Source organism: Anolis carolinensis, chromosome 4 (genome assembly GCF_035594765.1).
Source record: "Anolis carolinensis isolate JA03-04 chromosome 4, rAnoCar3.1.pri, whole genome shotgun sequence".
Taxonomy (NCBI): Eukaryota; Metazoa; Chordata; class Lepidosauria; order Squamata; family Dactyloidae; genus Anolis; species Anolis carolinensis.
Window position 1 is genome coordinate 167,773,824 of NC_085844.1, and position 19,540 is coordinate 167,793,363.

At 40.9% G+C, this 19,540-nt stretch overlaps 1 protein-coding gene across 1 annotated transcript in view; it reads right to left on the reverse strand.

The window, feature by feature from the left end:
• Positions 1-1,200: 1,200 nt before the first annotated feature.
• Positions 1,201-19,540, reverse strand: part of il12rb2 (interleukin 12 receptor subunit beta 2) — a 43,843-nt gene continuing 25,503 nt past the window's right edge. The window contains exons 13-19 of the mRNA XM_062978178.1: positions 15,174-15,371; positions 13,595-13,696; positions 13,343-13,501; positions 12,423-12,557; positions 7,629-7,731; positions 4,591-4,690; positions 1,201-3,118 (exon numbers count right to left, since the gene is read on the reverse strand). Of these exons, the coding sequence (XP_062834248.1) occupies positions 2,588-3,118; positions 4,591-4,690; positions 7,629-7,731; positions 12,423-12,557; positions 13,343-13,501; positions 13,595-13,696; positions 15,174-15,371 (1,328 nt within the window). The 3' untranslated portion in view covers positions 1,201-2,587. The remainder of the gene's footprint in view (positions 3,119-4,590; positions 4,691-7,628; positions 7,732-12,422; positions 12,558-13,342; positions 13,502-13,594; positions 13,697-15,173; positions 15,372-19,540) is intronic.

Consider the following 19,540-nt stretch of genomic DNA (forward strand, 5'->3'; position numbering starts at 1 on the left):
ACGGTGCTCCATGCAGTCATGTCGGCCACATGACCTTGGAGGTGTCTATGGACAACGCCGGCTCTTCGGCTTAGAAATGGAGATGAGCACCAACCCCCAGAGTCGGTCACGACTAGACTTAATGTCAGGGGAAAACCTTTACCTATAGGCTGCACTATGAACAACCCTGGTTTGGATCTTTCTCAAGGTAAGTATTGACTTAGTAAATGAGAGTCTTTGGACAAATGCATGAACCAATATGAAATTTGAGTCAGTTCTGAAGTGCAGTATTGTGCACAATATATTGCTCCCCCCCCCAATGGATATCAGTGTCAAATTAAAAATTCAATGTGACTATGTAAGAAGGTGGGACTGAAGTTGCATTGGCTTTCCATCTGCTGGCATTCCCAGCTTCAGATAAATTTTTTTTGGCTGGATTTGTCCCATCATTTTTTTTTTGTTGCAGTGGTTTGAAGACCAGAGATGTCATAATCTTCTAAACTAGGGGTCCCCAAACTTTTTAAACAGGGGGCCAGTTCATGGTCCCTCAGACCATTGGAGGGCCGGACTATAGTTGAAAAAAGAACAATAAACAAATTCCTATTATTTTGAAGTTAAAAAACCAAATGGGAACAATACAGCGTCAATGATAATTATAATCATAATAGAAATAATAAAGAGGGTTGCAAGAGACCCCTTGGGCCATTTAGTCCAACCCCCTTCTGCCTTTGTGCACCAAAACCACTACCAAAGCACCCCTTAATAATTAATTATTAATTAAATAATAATTAAAATACCCTGATAAACAAGCAAAACCTTGGAAGGCGCACACCAGGCGAGGGAGGAGGCGGGAAAGGCATGCCTTGGTAGAGGAGGGAGCCACCACCACCATGGGGAGGTTTCAATGGGCCGCATGTGGCCCTCGGGTCTTAGTTTGGGGACCCCTGTTCTAAACAGTCTTGCCTTACTGTGTTAAAAAATGTAACTTTGATATATCCTTTATTTTAATCCATCAGGTCAGAGCCTTCTTGGTTGTGGCTTCCCAACTGTGGTACACTTTCTCTAAGCAGGTGTTCATAGCACCAACATTGCAGTGAAAAAACTCATCTGCCCACATTTTAATTGGCAGATCATGTTTTTCTTGAACCCAGGATTTTCCTCTGGACATAATTTGGATTTTTATTGTATTTTGATACCGCTATTACAGACACAAGAATAAAATATTATTCAAACATGTTTTAATAAATAATAAAATCATCCCTCTTGGAAAACACATGTGGAAATCATGTTTTGCCTTTCCTAACTGGAGGTACTTGCATGAAGAATCCCTTCAATAATTTGTATAGAATTTTAAAATAACAATTACAATATAACCCTCATATCTGTAGGCGATATAGTCTTGGACTTGGACTATGGAAATGTGAAACCATAGATAATAGTGAACCCTATTGAAATGCATACCATGGAATCATGCCAGAGGGCCTTAAAAATGTCTAGCGAAAACACTTCCTTAGCATTTCTAGGTCGGCCCTCCAGTGGAAATCTAGGATCAACTTCTGATAGAAGCATACCTAAACTTTTTAACTGATATAAACAATCTGAGGTCCAAATAAGAAACTCATTCAGCACTGTGAAAGAACAAGCAGATCAAGAATAGGTTTCTATAGTTACCTACGGACCCACCACCAAGACCCTACATTTGGACGACAACCATACTTATTCAAACATGAAGCCTTAGATTTTAATGATGAACTGAAAAAGGAAGTTATACAGAACATATTGTTGTGGGTAAATCATATTCATGTTGCATTACAAAAGTATTTGTGTATTTTAGTGTTTAAAATGGCTTTTGGTCTGCATGAGATGGGATGTACAGTAGAGTCTCGCTTATCCAACGTTCTGTATTATCCAACACAATCTGCCTTTTAGTAGTCAATGTTTTTGTAGTCAATGTTTTCAGTACATTGTGATGTTTTGGTGCTAAATTCGTAAATACAGTAATTACTACATAACATTCTCATGTATTGAACTGCTTTTTCTGTTGATTTGTTGTAAAACATGTTTTAGTGCTTAATTTGTAAAATCACGACGTTATTTGATGTTTAATAGGCTTTTCCTTAATTCCTCCTTATTATCCAACATTTCTGCTTGTCCAACTTTCTGCCGGCCTGTTTATGTTGGATAAGCAAGACTCTACTGTATATTATAGCAGTTTTAAAATACTAAAGGTAGTTAGGAGGCAATTACGAACATTGCCTATTTAAGTGTTAATGGTCAGAGCTAGAATACCTTAGATGTGTTACTATATTCTTAAGAACAGCTGGATGCAACAAGCTTTGGGTTTCCCTTTGTCTCTTTTAAGATGGGTTGGAAAGGCTTTACCCCTGCCCTTCCAACAGTCTAATCTCATGGGAAAGAGAATGGAGGCTTACATCTTCCCATGCCTTGGACTGATATCCTTGGCTGACCTGGCATTACCATATGGCCCTCGGGAATCAGAAAAGTTGCGTATCCCTAGCTAACATCATAATTCTAGACACCTACTTTGAGGTAAGTCCCATAGAGTGAAACAGCTTACTTCCAGATCAATTGGAATAAGATTGCAACCTTAGTCTGTGTAAGAATTACAGTCAATTCTTATAGCATCTAGAGTAAGCTTTCCTCCAAGTGAAAATGTCTGGGATAGAAACGTTCTCGGGAAAACAGAAAATGAATTGAGTTCAGAGTCAAAGCTGTCCTCATCATTGTTCGTATCATTGGCTGTAACAGTTGGCAAGTAGTCTACCGTTGTATCCTCAACTGGATTGCTGAGATAGTCAGAAAATATCGGGCCTTCATTTGGTTCTTTAGGTGCAACTTTTCTATACAAAGGTAGCAGCGAATGCTTGTTGGTGATGCTTGGTGTATCAAGGATCAAAGGAGCGTAGTTCACGTTTATTACAGTGGGATCCTCTTCTTCCAAACTGACTGGCATCTGACATTTTTGGCTTTCTCCCTTCTCACTGTTTTTGAAGTGGGATCCATCCTGAAGAGGTGGGCATTGCCTTTTCATGAAGATTTCCTCTACTGGTAAAGCTTCAGGTTCTTCAAAGCTACTTGGATTCTTCTGGAACTGTTTGAAATATAAGCTTGATTCATCCTTAATTAAAAGAAGAGAAGAAACATTAGTTTAAAGCAGTTGGTACTATTTTATAAAACCATGTGCATAAGCGTCAGAGTTTTGTGACCATTCTGTAAGACCTTACACAGGTTCCCCCTCCCACAAAGCAAAAAAAGTACCAAATTGATAGAACTTATAGAAAAAGTAAAAACAAGCAACATTTCGAAATAAATATGTACAAAACCACTGTGAAGCAAATCTTCTAGAACAGAAAACAAAAGTCATTATTTTTTCAGCAAGAATTCCACAAATTATTTTCACACACACACACACACACATACACATGAGATATCTTGAAGATGGGGCCCTGGTCTGACAAGATTCACTTATGTTCATTGACTGTAATTGTGTTCATATACACTTTGTACACATAGCATATACATAATATTTTTAAGAATTTTGTACACTACCAATGAGCAAGCAAATATGTCATAATCTCAAGCACCCATATCAACAATTTTGTACTCTTTGATTTCTGGATAAAGGATACTCAATCTGTACAGAATACAAAACTAATAGAAGACAGCTAGCTAGAAAGACCCTATTGTCTCTTGTATATAACTTACTAGCTGTGCCCGGCCACGCGTTGCTGTGGCAAAGTGGTGGTGGTATTGGTTAAAAATTGTTGTGTAATTTTTATTTGACGTTATTTGTTTTTTTATTAATTTTATTGTAAGTTATCTTTTTATTTATTATGTTTTATTATTTTCTTGTATTATTTTTAGTTATTTTCTGTTATTATAGTATTTTATTGTATTAATTTTTTAGTGTTTTTAGTTATTTTTTAGTGTTTTTTATTATTTTTTTGGGGTTGCTAGGAGACCAAGTTGGAGGAGCTTAGCCTTCTAACTGGCAGCAATTGGATAAAAACAATTCTTCCTCTCCCTCTAATTAGGACTTTATTTTTCTTCTATTTTTGTTGTATCATCCTAGAGGCATGGATGAGGGGTTGTGCTATCCATTTTCGAGGTTGTGGGGTGTTTAGTTTTGTTGTTTTGTGGGTCGCCGTGATGCCATCACTCTTTTATATATATAGATAACTAATGATCTGATTAATCATCCTGAACGTTTTAGCCAGAAGAGCATCCAACATAAACCTTACTGTTCACCAGCTGCTTGATGTAAAAATTATGAAACGTACCCATTCCCAAATGGAATAAAAGTGATAGAGCTACTTTTTAAGACCCAAATCACCTGCAACTCCAATTTGGCATTTAAACCACCTATTTCAGAAAGCTGTTTTTTTCCCAAAACAGCAAAGTTAACTGGAGGTTTCTTAAACAGCCCAAAAGCCACCAGGCATTGAAAATGTTCTCACTTATGAACAAAAGAAATGTGTTTTCCATGAAGATTGGGAATGAGGCATGGATACATGATTCACCTATCTAGATACAGCCTCAGATTTGGGGCTATTCAGAATGAATACTGTGTCCTAGTAGATATAAGCTTACCTGCATGGATGTGAATTCTTTAATGCAAGAGGAGTTTGCTGGATCTGGAACAGCTTTACCATTACATTCGGCGAGCAAAATAGAAAGGCACGAGAAAAGCCTAGTAGGAAATAATAAAAAATAACACATTCTCAAACTTCAAGATTTAATATTTTGAAGAATGAGTAATGCCAGTTAGTCCATTTGCAAAAACACACCCACTGACACATAGATGTGTTACCTCTGCCAATACAATAGTCTAAATGCAAGGCTATCCTAATCAAGAGTAGAACCGTGAAATCAACGGGACTCGCTTGAGTGGGGATGCAGCTGGGACTTAACATGGGGTACTCAAGAATCTCTCCAGATGTTGTTAAACTGCAGTTGTCAATATTGCTTTACTTTAGCTATGCTGTCAAAGGCTGTTGGAAATTGTGGCTCAACATTATCATCTGTAGGGTTGCATCATTCTGACCTCTGGTTTAGCCCATCATCTGTTTTTTGCTCACTGGTATAACTACAAAAGAAAACCAGGGTGCCCTAACGTGACAGATTTTGCAATGCCTTTGAAAAGCAAAACACTGTATATTATAATTACCATCATGAAAGTACCATCTGATTTTTTTTAGCTTGGGTTCCAAAAATGAGGAAGAGAGGAAACTGGACTTATTTAGGTCATGTCTTTAGGGTATATGACTCTTCCTCAGGGGCCTTTTTGGGAAAGAAAGCATTCTTCTCTCCCATTTCCTTCCACATAGTTTCTGCATCAGCTTTCTTTCTCCTTTTCTTCCCTGTCTTCTGGACAGAGGCTGCATCTCTATAGGACAGGATGGGGATCTTCTGGCTCACCAGATGTTGCTGAACTGCAATGGACAGCAGGCACAGAAAGCATAGTCAATGATGAGGGATGATGGGAATTACAGTTGGACACTATCCACAGGATCATAGAAACCCTGCCTCTAAGTTAGAGGCAACACTATACATTTATGAATAGCATCATCCATATTTATTTTGCCACAAGTAAAGAAGTTTGTAGGGAACTACATTAGTTTTCCAACAACACAAATGAAACACTTGTGGTATTTCACAAGCAACAACGTATGTGTGTTTCTGAAATGTATCTCTGTATGTTAACGGATGTCGAAATGATTAACACTCGGCTTCCATAACTGTTGTGTGAAAATCATATTAAGTCACTGAAAGTTATTTTTGGAAAGGCATGACCTTTTAGAGATCATAACCTTTTGGAAAACCAGGAATCTCTAGCCTTTTGGAAGCATGACCCTTTTGGAGATTAATTGCTATTTACACTATTTGGAATAATCATAACCTTTTGTAAAGCATTATCTTTCTGAGAAGAGTTAAATTCTCATTTGAGTGAATCTTCTCCTTAGTGGTAAATATCCACTAGTATTCACGCAAGGCAATTTAGACTTCTCGGTTGTTAGACTGATATACCTAGTTATCTTTCTGAACTGTTAGGAACAAAGAAATGCCAATGCACAAAATATATAGCAGATCTTCAGAAGTGTTATTTCAGTTGCCCCAAAAACATCTACTCTCCAATAAAATATACTGCTTTTAAATCATGCTCTCAAGAGACCAAAAAAAAGAAAAAAAAGTAGTGTTCGTTAAGAGTAACATCGTTGATTTGCTTACAAACTTCATGTATTCAGCATACATGTATATTTCTTATTGGTTGATAGTTTAAACTATCTATTCTCCAAAGCATTCTGTTTTAGTCTCTTCTTTGTTGCATACAAACTTAACACTCTCTTCAGACTAATACATTACTGAACATTGACTCAATAAAGACTGACTATTCTGTGCAGCATACTGACTGAATGCTAAACTGTACTGCTCCTGGTGCAAAACTGGCTTCTAAAATGGAGCCTCAGTCTGAATAGTCCCAGATCTGGTCACATGGTCTGCAGTTCCTCCCACAACCTCAAACAACATAGAGTTAGGGGAAAACTGCATATCAATATATACATACAATATAGTAAGCAATCACACTTATATACGTAACGAATAACTAGTATAGGAGGTTTGTAGAAGGTTGTCATTTCCAACAGTTATCACAATAATTAGTATTTTAGGTCAGGACCTATGAAAGCTTAGAAAACTACACTAAAACAAACTCCTTCTGGATGTCTAATAGGGAGGGTCTGTGTTTTTTATAATGTTGGACTAAGACTCTAGACCAGTGGTTCTCAACCTGTGGGCCCCCAGGTGTTTTGGCCTAAAACTCTCAGAAATCCCAGCCAGTTTACCAGCTGTTAGGATTAATGGGAGTTGAAGGGCAAAACATTTGGGGACCCACAGGGTGAGAACCACTTCTTTAAAAAGTCATGGTTTGAATTCCCAACCAGTAGATGACCTTGGGCAAGTGACACTCTCTCGCCCTTAGAGGATGGGAATAGCAAATCTTCTGTGAACAATCCTTTGGGGAGATAGCGTGGGTTACAAATAAAGTAGTAGTAGTAGTAGTAATTATTGTTGCCAATAAAACCTAATAATAGGTAAGCCTGAGGATCTCCATAAGCTGAAAATGAGAAAGAACTCTTGTCTGTTTGAGGCAAGTGTGAATGTTGCATCTGGCCAGCTTGCTTAGCACTGAATAGCCTTGCAGCTTCAAAGCCTGGCTGTTTCATGCTTGGGGGAATCTTTTTTTGGGAGGCTTTGAAGCTGCAAGGACATTCAATGCTCATCAAGCTGGCCAATTGCAACATTCACATTTGCCTCAAACAAACAAGAGTTCTTTCCCCCACCCTGGACAATATTCCACAGATATATAAACCCTATTTGCCTAGTTTCCAACAGACCTCACAACCTCTGCGATGCCTGCCATAGATGTGGGTGAAACGTCAGGAGAAAATGCTTCTGGAACATGGCTATACAACCCAGAAAACTCACAGCAACCCAGTAATTCCGGTCATGAAAGCCTTCGACAACATAAAGAAATGTCGTTTTTCAGTATGTAGTTTCACATTATATTTCACATGCTTGGTTTACACATCTAAAATCCACAGTACATTTGATAAAAGTAATTTGCTTACTTTTGTCTAGCAGGTGGCACACAGCAGGTGCAGGCAGAAAGACCGACCAGGCAGAGCGCTAGAACAGGAACCCACTCAGGTACATCTTTTTGCGCATTTGAATCTGTTATGGCAGTAAGACATGTTTTCAAGGAATATGGTGACCTTTATGATCCAAGAGTTCAGAAGGTCAATTTGTTAAAAATCACACATACTTGCTTCTGACGCCCTTAACAAAGAAGAATAACCCGTTCAAGACTACAGAGCTCTTTCTTTTTAAATGTATAATATGACCCCCATATCTATGGGGGACACATTCTAGGACAGTGGTTTTCAACCTGTGGGCCCCCAGGTGTTTTGGCCACAACTCCCTGAAATCCCAGCCAGTTTACCAGCTGTTAGGATTTCTGGGAGTTGAAGGCCAAAACATCTGGGGACCCACAGGTTGAGAACCACTGCTCTAGGACTTTGTGTAGATACAAGATACTGGGTAATAGCTAAACCTTCTAAATGAATTACTTCTTTTTTATTCATTTTTACTGAAGATAAAATAATAAAGAAAGAGAAATAAAAAAGGGAATATAGCAGGTACTGTCTTTCCTTTTACAGTGAAAGTGGTAGAACAATTTGATTATAGGATAGTTGGAATGAGAGCAAAAGGAGAAAGGACCAGAAATCCTCTCTTGTTAATTTATGTTTAATCAAATGAAAATTTTGCTATTGTCTGAGTTTATATATTCTTTCAAACATGTCCAGTCTATTAATTGGAGTAACTTGGTAATTTTTAGATGGTATGTTAAAATATCCATGAGTTTTATAATCTAATCTTCCATACTGGGTGTTTCTTTGATTTTCCATTTTTTTGCATATTCTATTCTAGCTTCCGTTGTAAAATATGAGAATAATTTATCTTGATTTTTATTAAATGTTAAATCTGTTATACCTAATAAAATGTATTCTGGTTTCTTTAGAAACTTCCATTTTAATTTTTTAAAAATTATTTCATGTATATTTTTCCAAAATGTATTTGCTTCTTCATACGTCCACCACATATGGTAAAACGTACCTATATGTTTTTCACATTTCCAACAGTTTGGTTGTATATTCTTATAACATTTTGCCAATTTATTTGATGTCATATACCACCTACATAGCATCTTATACCAATTTTCCTCTAAATCATAGGAATACGTATATTTTAATTTCTTATTCCAGCATTTTCCCCAGTCTTCCAATTTTACATTATGTCCAATATTAGTGGCCCATTTAATCATGCAATCTTTTACTTGCTCAGTTTCTGTTGATCATTGCAGTAGAATTTTATATATTTTTGTAATCAGTTTCGTATTTGTCCTTAATATCTTATCCCATACTGAATCCTTGTCTGAGAAGCCTAATTGTTTATCTTTGTTGAAATATTCCTTTAATTGTATATATTGGAACCAGGATACGTTTTCATATTTCAAATTTATTTCCTCTTGAGACTTTAAATATCCGATTGTTTTTTAAGAATATCCTCATAAGTCAGCCAGTTATTCCACTCTAGTTCTCTTCTTTGTTGCGCTTCCATAGGGGATATCTACAATGGTGTTTTTTTTTACTAAAATCTTATTTTTTATAATTTTCCCAGATTTTTATTAATGATGCTCTTATAAAATGGTTTCCAATTTTTTTTCTACTTTTCTCTTATCATACTAAACGAATTACTTCTAACAGAAGCATGCTATGGAGCTGCAATGGAGGAAATGCCCAGAGAGGATATTGCTATAGGCATAGTTAGGTCCCTCCGTGTGACTCGGTGGTATGCTTTCAGGGGACCATAGAACTGCCTGGAGAATCTAGAAAATGCCCAGGAAGATGATATGTTGTCAATCATGGGTAAATGAAACAGCGGCCTCATGAATATGGGGGTCATACTATATGGATTTTCAACATTAATGATAAAAAATAAAACGGAGGGAAGAAAAAGAGTGTGAGGAGAAAAGGCATACAATGAAAACACAGTAGGGCTCTGCCCTCCTAGTCCTGACTTGAATCAAGAGTAGGAAGGTAATATGCCTGAGATTCCCCGTCCCTTCCATGAAGGATCTCTGGCACAACAGGTAGAATTTGCAGCTGCTGACCCGTAAGTAGGATTATGGGACTTTCACAGTCCCAATGTAGCCCCTAAACAAAAGATTGTGAATAAATGGCACTTGCAGATGTGTAACTGCAGATTACATATTCCCAATTGCCAAGAGGGTTCCAAGCAATAATTACAAATTTACTTCTTTATGCATTTTTTTGTTCTGAACTGTGAAAGAGCTTCTGAAGTATAAGGAAGATCTTTGCTTTTGTTGGTTATGAGGAGTGTGCAAAATACAAAACAATAAAACGGGAGGAGCCATCAACAGTAATAAACAAACAAACAATCCCCCCCCCCCCAGTCTTCAGAAAATGCCAAGCAGACATAATGCATTCATTCTCATAAAGCGACAGATGGAAACCAAGACCAAGAATTTTAACAATGTGAGATAAAGTACAGTCTTGCAAAAGATCTTAAATGCTACACTGCTCTCAGAAATAATGTAGGGTAATTTTTTTTTTCCGTGTCCGGAGCGACTTGAAAAACTGTAAGTCCCTTCTAGTATGAGAGAATTGGCCATCTGCAAGGACATTGCCCAGGAAACACCCTGATGTTTGACGTTTTACCATCCTTGTGGGAGGCGTCTCTCATGTCCCACATGGGGAGCTGGAGCTAACAGAGGGAGCTCACTCACTCTCTCTGGATTTGAACCACCAACTTGTCGATCAGCAGTCCTGCTGGCACAAGCGTTTAACCCATTGCACCACCGGGGGCTGTAGGGTAAATATAAACATTATACTGTACCTTGTCTTAAAACCATGGCAATTAAAATGGTATGGGATTGATATAATTGCACAGTATTGTCCATGTGCTATACTCTTTCTCTTTCATTTGCTTCTGATGCCACCTATTACAGTTCCTTGCCCCTTATCCTGGTATTTATATACTGATTTAAAAAACTAATGTATTATTTATTTCACTTATATATTGCCTTTCTCCCAGATTGGAACCCAAGGCATGTCTCAGAAATAGTCAATTAAAAGACATACAATTGAATGCAATTGAAATCACCATCTAAAACAGTATAAAATCATTAAGAAGGCATTTCAAAGTTTTTAAAAAACAGGTAAAACAGCCAACTAAGAAGCTCTCCTGTTTACATATTAAAAGCTTGCTTAAACAAAAATATTTTTGTTGTTTGTCAGTGAAAGGAGAGAAGAGGGCTGGCCTAGCCTCCCATGGAAGTGTGTTCCAGAGGATGGGAGCAGCCCCTAAAAAGGCTCCCTCTTGTGTCCTCACCAAGCAAACCTCTGGTGCTGGTCTGATCAAGAGAAATCCTTCTCCTGTGGATTTTACAACTCTGGGAGGTTTATATAGGCAAATACGATCTTTCAGATTGTCTAGACCAGTGGTTCCCAAGCACTGATCCTCCAAGTATTTTGGACTTCAGATCCCACAATTCCTAACAGCTGGTAAGCTGGCTGGGATTTCTGGGAGTTGAAGTTGAAAACAATTACAGAACCAAAGGTTGGGAACCACTAGTCTAGACCTAAGCTGTATTAGCTTTGTAGGTCATGACCAGCGCTGTGAATTGTTCCTGGAAATGAACTGGTTGCCAATGAAGCTGTAGTTAAATGCTCTATGTAACCGACCCTGGGCAGCATTCAGGCTGCAGCATTTTGGACGTCTTCAAATCTCCAAATGTGTTATAGCTGGTGGAAACAGGATGCAATCAAAGTGTGCACCACCCCCCATAGCCAGATCTGACATTTCAAGGGATTGTGTGCACCTGGTGCACTACATGTAGCTGTGCAATTGCACTCCTGTCCATGCTGAAACTTGGGCATCCGGGCTCACAATTGAGGCTAGGTTAACAACTGAGCTGTCAGCCAGAGATCTCAAGGGCAGTGTAACTTCCCCATCATTTCTCTGTTCTAGAGATCAGCCAGGACTTTGATACAATCACCTGCCAAGATGACAGAAAACTTCCCAAGACCAATTAGGAATCCACCTGGATCCACAAGTCTCCTGGGGCAGATCATCTTAATCACATCCCACCCCACCAAGTAATGATCAGTGCATGGCAACAGAACTACAGAAAATTCCTCCAGACCCAGATCACCATCATCCTGCACATAATACAAAATCAGGTTCGAATTATCCTGCAGTAGGATGGTATTAGATACTACTTGGCACAGATCTGTGGTTGTCATGGTAGACATGAAATCTTGAGCTGTTCCCGACAGAGTGGTCTCCCCCAGTACAAGAAACCAAAGGGAGCCCAATACTGCCACTGAGGCTATCTCAGAACCCTCAAAATAACTAAGGTAATATAATCATATCATGAAGTTGGAAGAGAAGAAGAAGTAGCAGCAGCAGGTTATATCATATCAAAATGTTTGAGGTACCATACGTTTCTTTGCTTGGGTTATGTGAGAGTGAGCAAAAGAATGAATATATGCATGAACACCATTCAGTCCAATTAACTGGGTCATAGCCAGGATTAATCGAGCAGGATTAAACCTTGCTGTGGGTCCTCTTTATCCAACTGGAAATCTGAAGTGGATGGGACTGTGGATGCTCACTAAGGAGTAAGGAGATAATGTGGACTCCCTGAACCCATTTCTCCCCTTAATCATTATTTACAGTCTCAACCAAAATTTTAAACATATCCCTGTTACACAGCGCTTTCAGGCAATATCCTGTCAATTCTTCACACTTCAGCTTTTGAAGCAGATGATCATAATTACTTTTTATGTAAATGATTTCTTCATTCCCTTTAGGGCTCTCTCCAGATTCAGTGGAAGCTGTCATCCATACGGCATACACGGCACCGGCTTGCACGTTGCTTATCAGAAATGGCTGCAGGGTGGATTGAGAGATATCTGAGGGTGGGAAAAAGGAAAGATACAAAGAGGTTCTTGATCCTTGCTGAATAAGGCAATCAGGGGCATGAACAGTATCATGTCACAAGTACATTCAATGAAAATATTTTTTTAAAAAAAATCAAATATTTGATCCCAAGTCCACAAGAATGATTTGATTAATTCTAATACCCTAATGCTATTGCCTGCAACAAGTGCTCTTGAATTTTATTATCTTCTCTTGTTGACCACTTAAACTTAGAATTAAAAGGCCCATTAATTTCACTTGTAACAGCTTTCAAAGTGATTTTCAAAGATGTCTCAAACAATGAGCAATGTGGTGAAAACAACCCCTCATAAAACAGAGCACACTCATATTCTGCAGACACCAGTCCATCTGCTTGGCCAGTGAGGCAATGCAGTTTTCATTACAGGAAGATATGAATGTTGCCATGGCAATAAAGCCATTTTCTCTTTCTTCCTTTCTTTTCTCCTTTTGCACTGTAAGTTTGCAGGCAGGCAACCTGAAAGCACATAGTTTACTTAGATAAGGGGCTACGCATCCATCCCCTAAAACAGGAAGACAGGGAATTTGCATCAATTTCGATTGGGAAGAAGAACACGTTCCCTTTCCTTACACAATAGGCAAATATTTTTATGTCTTTTATGCTTTTCCAAAAATAGTGTTGGCAGAGGGGGGAGTCTTTTTGCCACAAAGGACATTATGAAGAAGACTCTGCCCCAAAGCCGTGCCTCTGTTTTTCAATGCCAGGACTGATGTGCTGGCATTTCGTAGGTGTACCCACCATAGATCTTAGAGGTGTAGTTGAAGGGTTGTTTCTGCACATATATCCTGTAGTTAACGATGCAGCCCATCCATTGATGGAATGGAAGTTCCTCCCAAAAGACCAAAATTCTTCCGTCTTCATCTTCAGTTGCATTAATGTGAAGTCCTCTTAATGGGGCTGCAAAACACAGATTTTTTTCTCTCTCTCTTTTAAAAAACAGTGTAGTTTATTATTTCAGATCTTGAACTGCACAAGGGCCATCGCTCTTACCTTTTGCTGACACATTCTCTGTAGTGGAAGCTGCTTTTCCTGCTTGGCTCTCATAGAGTGCAAACACACTGATCTGATAGCACACATTAGGCTTTAGGTTCTCTAGGAGAGAGGAAGTGATATTTGACAGAAACATGACTTAAATATGTCAATATTTCAATACTACGAGACCAGACTTGTTCAAAAGAAGCCATAAGACAGTTATTTTTCATTTTTGAAGGTGAGAAACGAACAACCAATGGCATTCAGATAACCCAAGGATGGGGCATATGTGGCCCTCCAGGTGTTCATGGATTATGCCCATCATTGTCAGCCAATGGCTATGCTGGCAAATGTTTATGGGAGCTGCAATATTGTAACACAAATGGTTTATAGACAAGGTGTAGGAGACTTGAGAAATGGTGATGTTTTAACTTCCTGACATGCAGGGGTCCTGACTTTTCCAAGCTAATAATGACGATGAATAAAATATACACTTTATTTATAATACTGAAAGCCAAATGGGTGCTAATGATTGCTCTATATTCTGTTTACAAGCCATGAATACATGTCTTCTATTTTTGTTTCCAGTTATCTTTTACTTAGGAAAAATCCCCTACATCTTAATTTTCACATAATGATGAAATTGTACAGAAGATCCAAAATATGTTTCAATTTTCCCCTTCCATTTTCAAAGAAAACTAGCTTTCTGCATTAAGTTGGCTGGAATATGGCACAATGTGATATTAAAATGCACAGAGAAGATATTATAGCTGTTATGGCATTCTTTTCACTGTTAGGTAAAAGTAGATTTCCCCCCGATATTAAGTCTAGTCGTGTCCAACTCTGGGGGTTGGTGCTCATTTCCATTTCTTAGCCGAAGAGCCGGCGTGGTCCATAGACACCTCTAAGGTCATGTGGCTGCCATGACTGCATGGAGTGCCTTTACCTTCCCACCTATTGATCTACTCACATTTGCATATTTTTGAACTGCTAGGTTGGCAGAAGCTGGGGCTGACAGTGGGAGCTCACTCCGCTCCCCGGATTCGAACTGCTGACCTTTCGGTCAGCAAGTTCAGCAGCTCAGCAGCTTAACCCACTGCACTACCGCAGGCTCCTTTCACTAGGTTACAGAATATCATTTCCACCTTAAGACGGCCTCACCATGACAGTATAAATTGGCTAATATAGCTTGACCTGAAGTCCCAATTTTTGACATTTTGTGTCAAAATTGAAAGAACTTTGACAAAAATGGCAGCCAGCACATACTTTGGAAGCAATACAGTGTTGGATAGGTTACCCTGTTCAGATCATTTGAAAAGACAGAACATACACCTGGGTGATTCCGTGATTTTGATGAGCTGCAGCTTAATACAGATATGTTGTCAAAGGCTTAATACAGATAATCTGAAGCCATCTGGAAAAAACTAAAAGACAAGATGAGCTATTGTGTGCAGTGCAAAATCGAAGCTTAATGTTTGGACAAAAACAAATGTCTACTCTCATAAGAGCTCTAATTGCTTATCTTTGGCCAGGAGCATAGTGCCAATCTTTCACCTAATGAAGCAGTATATGTTCTCTTCCTAAGCTATGCACCTACCTATTTTGACTGTAAAGTTGGATGCAGGTACTTTTAGCCAGTTTGGGGTGCTTTTCAAGGGTTTGTCCTGACGAAATTCTGTCCACTGAACTACATATCCATTGATCAAAGGCGAAGGAGCAAATGGGGCTTCCCATGTCACAACGATGCTCTCATTCTCCTTGGATGCAGCCGAGCGGTGTCTAGGTGTTGGCAAGTCTTGGAAGAAACAAGAAGCAGTAAAAAATATATCACCTCCTTCACTTGAAAACAAGAGTGTATAAGTGTCAGGACCCTGGCTGCAGAGCACCAATAACCTTACACAGAGGCCAGTCTCTATCTAATATCTTTATTTAAGAAATATATAAAATCAATAAAAACAAGTGAAGAATATAGTTCAGAAGCAGACCTTTCAGATGAGGTCAAATATAGTCCAGAAATGTATTGTCCAATATAAGATATTAGAGTTCAAAGTTTTAATCCACTTGACCGAAACACACACTTTGCCAAGCAATAGTGTGGGGAAATAACAGAGTCTTTAAAGTCCAATGAAGCTTGACAACAAGGCTGGAAATAAACTTGATTCTTGGCTAGATCCGTGACTGAAGACGAGGCAAACATGAAGCATGAAACAGAGTCCGTGGTAAAACCGTGAGACAGGGCAAGGCTTGAAGCTTGATCCGGGAAGCAAGGAACTGGGATTACGAAGTCCACACACGATCTCTCTCCTCAAGCTGATCAATTGACTCCGCAAAGAATCCCTCGCGCCAAACACCTATATTGGGTCTCGTTTTCCCGCCAACAGAACTCTTTCCCTAGAGAACGAGAAGCGAAACCCAACTCTGTCCAGATGCATGACTCCTTAGAATTTCCCAAGGGAAGCAGACCTAATCAGCCATTTGTTTGGCAGCGATTCTCAGGCTTCTCCGATTAGCCTCCCTGACTCCCCTATCTTTAGAATAATTTTCCCTCCTGGGAAACGGGGGGGAGTTCTGCCCAAGGCCTGTTTGGCTGAATTCTTGAGGGCAAACATCAACATCCTGCAGGTGAAGAGACTCCGGCTCTTGCTGAACTGGCGAAAACCCCATGTTTTCCTCTTCGTCTGCCACAATAGTACTAGGAACAGGACTACAAGGCCCATGAGTCATCACACTATCCCCGCCCTCAAGGCCCCCCTCAAACAGGGCCCCTCTCCTCGAGTCGCGGGGCCGCGGCTTGGTAGGGTAGGCCTGATGGAAGCGGCGGACTAAGTCGGGGGCATGGACTGTGGAAGCGTCTTCCCAGGAGCGTTCTTCGGGGCCAAAACCCACCCAGTCAATGAGATACTGAAGGCGGCGGCGATGGAAGCGAGAATCCAAAATGTCCTGAACCTCGAACTCCTCCTCTCCGTCCACTAGAACAGGGGCGGGGGGCGGCCGACTCGCATTGGGGCATACACCATCCGCCGGAAGGAGCAGGGAACGGTGGAACACCGGATGGATGTGCATGGAGCGCGGAAGTTGGAGTTTGAAAGTCACGGGGTTAAGTTGCGCCACCACTGGGTAGGGACCAATGAAACGGGCATCTAACTTCCGGCAGGGACGGTGGGAAGGCAAAAAGCGAGTGGACAACAGAACCCGATCTCCTACCTTGATCTCGGGGCCCGGCTGGCGATGGCCGTCAGCGTGGCGTTTGTAGTCCTCCTTGGCTTGATCCAGTTGTTGGTGTAAAAGTTCTTGTACTGCTGTGAGTTCCTGCAGCCAGTCCTCCGCTGCAGGGACTTCTGAGGTTTCAATGACAGAAGGAAAGAAACGTGGATGGAAACCGTAGTTTGCAAAGAACGGGGTTTCTTTAGTTGAAACCTGGACACCATTGTTGTATGCAAACTCTGACAGAGGTAATAGGGAAGCCCAATTGTCCTGTTGGTAGTTTACATAACAGCGAAGGTATTGTTCCAAAGTGGCGTTGGTGTGCTCAGTTTGCCCATCCGTTTGGGGATGGTGAGCTGAAGATAAACGAGAGTCTATGCCCATTAGTTTTTGTAGTGCTTTCCAGAAACGAGAGGTGAATTGAGATCCACGGTCAGTGACTAAACTCTTGGGCAATCCATGTAGTCGGAAAATATGTTGAAGGAATAAATCTGCAGTCTCTTTGGCCGTGGGGAGACTATCGCAGGGGATGAAATGGGCCAACTTGGTAAAAAGGTCCACCACTACTAGAATCGTGGTGAATCCAAGGGAGGGTGGTAAGTCAGTGATAAAATCCGCAGAAATTATCTCCCATGGGCAAGAAGGAGTGGGAAGGGGATGCAGTAGCCCTGACGGCTTCTCCCTTCGTGTCTTGGAACGCTGACATACAGGACAGGTATTGACATATTTCTCCACATCCTTGCGGATCTTGGGCCACCAGAAATCTCGCAGGATCAAGTGCATGGTTTTAAATAGCCCAAAATGTCCTGCTGGCTTGCTGTCATGACACAGATGAAGTGCTTTTTCTCTGCCGGGACCTGGAGGAATGTAAACATGATTCCTGTAGCATAGTAGCCCATCCTTAAGTGAGAATGGGAAACGTAGTCCTTGGCGAATCTGTTCTTGAGCCCAGGCATCTGTCTGTTGACTGGCTCTAATTTCTTGAGTGCAAAGGGATTCTGGGTTAGAGGGAGTTGGTTCAATTGGAGTGGATTTGGTGTTTCCCACTGTGAGCGTGGCAAAGTTTTCGGGTTGCAGCAATCGAGATTCTGAGGTCTCTCTGCGTCCTGCAGCATACTCTGGTTTCCGTGATAGAGCATCTGCTTGCTTGGTCTGAGCCGGGGTCACATAATGGATCTGGAAGTCGAAACGTTCAAAGAACAAAGCCCAGCGCTGCTGCCTTTGATTTAACTTTCGTGCGGTCCTTAGGTGCTCTAAATTTCGATGATCAGTATGAACTTCAATGGGAAATTTGGCCCCTTCCAACCAATGTCTCCAATTTTCAAAAGCTGTCTTTATGGCCAAAAGTTCTTTCTCCCAAATAGTGTAATTTCTCTCTGGGGCTGTTAGTTGACGGGAGTAATAGGCACAAGGATGAAGATGTTCTCCCAATGGTTGCATGAGTACAGCCCCAATTGCCACATCAGAGGCGTCAGCCTGCACAACAAAAGGGGTTTTAGGATCAGGGTGCTGTAGAATTGGCTGGGTCGTGAATAACTGCTTTAGCTGGCGGAACCCTTTCTCTGCTTGCTCCGTCCAGCGGAAAGGCTGTTTCCCTCAGATGCAGCTGGTGATTGGGTCAGACCAGCGAGCGAAGTCTGGAATGAATTTGCGGTAGTAGTTTGCAAACCCCAAGAAGCGCTGTACTTCCTTCTTGTTGGTTGGCACCCGCCATTCCAATACTGCTGAAACCCTTGCCGGGTCCATGGAGAGCCCTAGTGGCGAGACGTGGTATCCCAGGAAGTCTACCTCTTGCAGATCAAAGGCGCATTTCTCTAACTTGGCATATAGTCCATGATCCCGCAATCGTTGTAGCACTATTCTGACGTGTTGCTCGTGTTCCGATTGTGATCTAGAATACACCAAAAAATCGTCCAAATATATAATCAAGAACCGATCTAGATAATCCTGGAAGATATCGTTGACAAAATGCTGGAATGTTGCGGGAGCTCCGGATAATCCGTAATTCATGACTAGGGACTCAAATAATCCGAATTTGGTCTGGAAGGCGGTTTTCCATTCGTCCCCTTCTCTTATGCGAACTAGATTGTAAGCCCCGCGGAGATCCAGCTTGGTGTAAACCTTGGCCCCTCGGAGCCGGTCTAATAGGTCCGAGATCAGAGGCAGGGGGTAGAGATTCCGCTTCGTGATATTGTTCAATGCTCTATAGTCCACAACCAAGCGTAGGTCCCCTGACTTCTTTTTCACAAACATCACTGGGGAAGCTGCTGGGGATTGAGAGGGTCTGATGAACCCCTTGCGGAGGTTTGACTCTATGAACTCCCTGAGAGCTTCTTGCTCTGGTTCAGTCAGGGAGTAGAGGTGTCCTCGCGGAATTGGGGCCCCCTCCACCAGGTCAATGGCACAGTCGTAGGGTCTATGTGGGGGTAGTTTCTCGGCTTCCTTTTCATTGAAAACATCCCAAAAGTCTGAATATTTCTTGGGCAAGGTGATGATGGGCTCTGCGTCTGTGGCATGGCAGACCTTGGCTACTAGACAATGGTTTTGGCAATATCTTGAGGCGAACTGCAGTTCTCTGTTGGACCAGGAGATGTTTGGGTCGTGGAGTGTCAGCCATGGAATACCCAAAATCACAGGGAAGTGGGGAACCTCGGTAACGAAGAAAGAAATTTCTTCCATGTGTTCCCTTATCCACATTCTGGTGGGTTCAGTCCATTGGCTTACTGGACCTGTCTTTAGGGGTCGGCCATCTATGGCCTG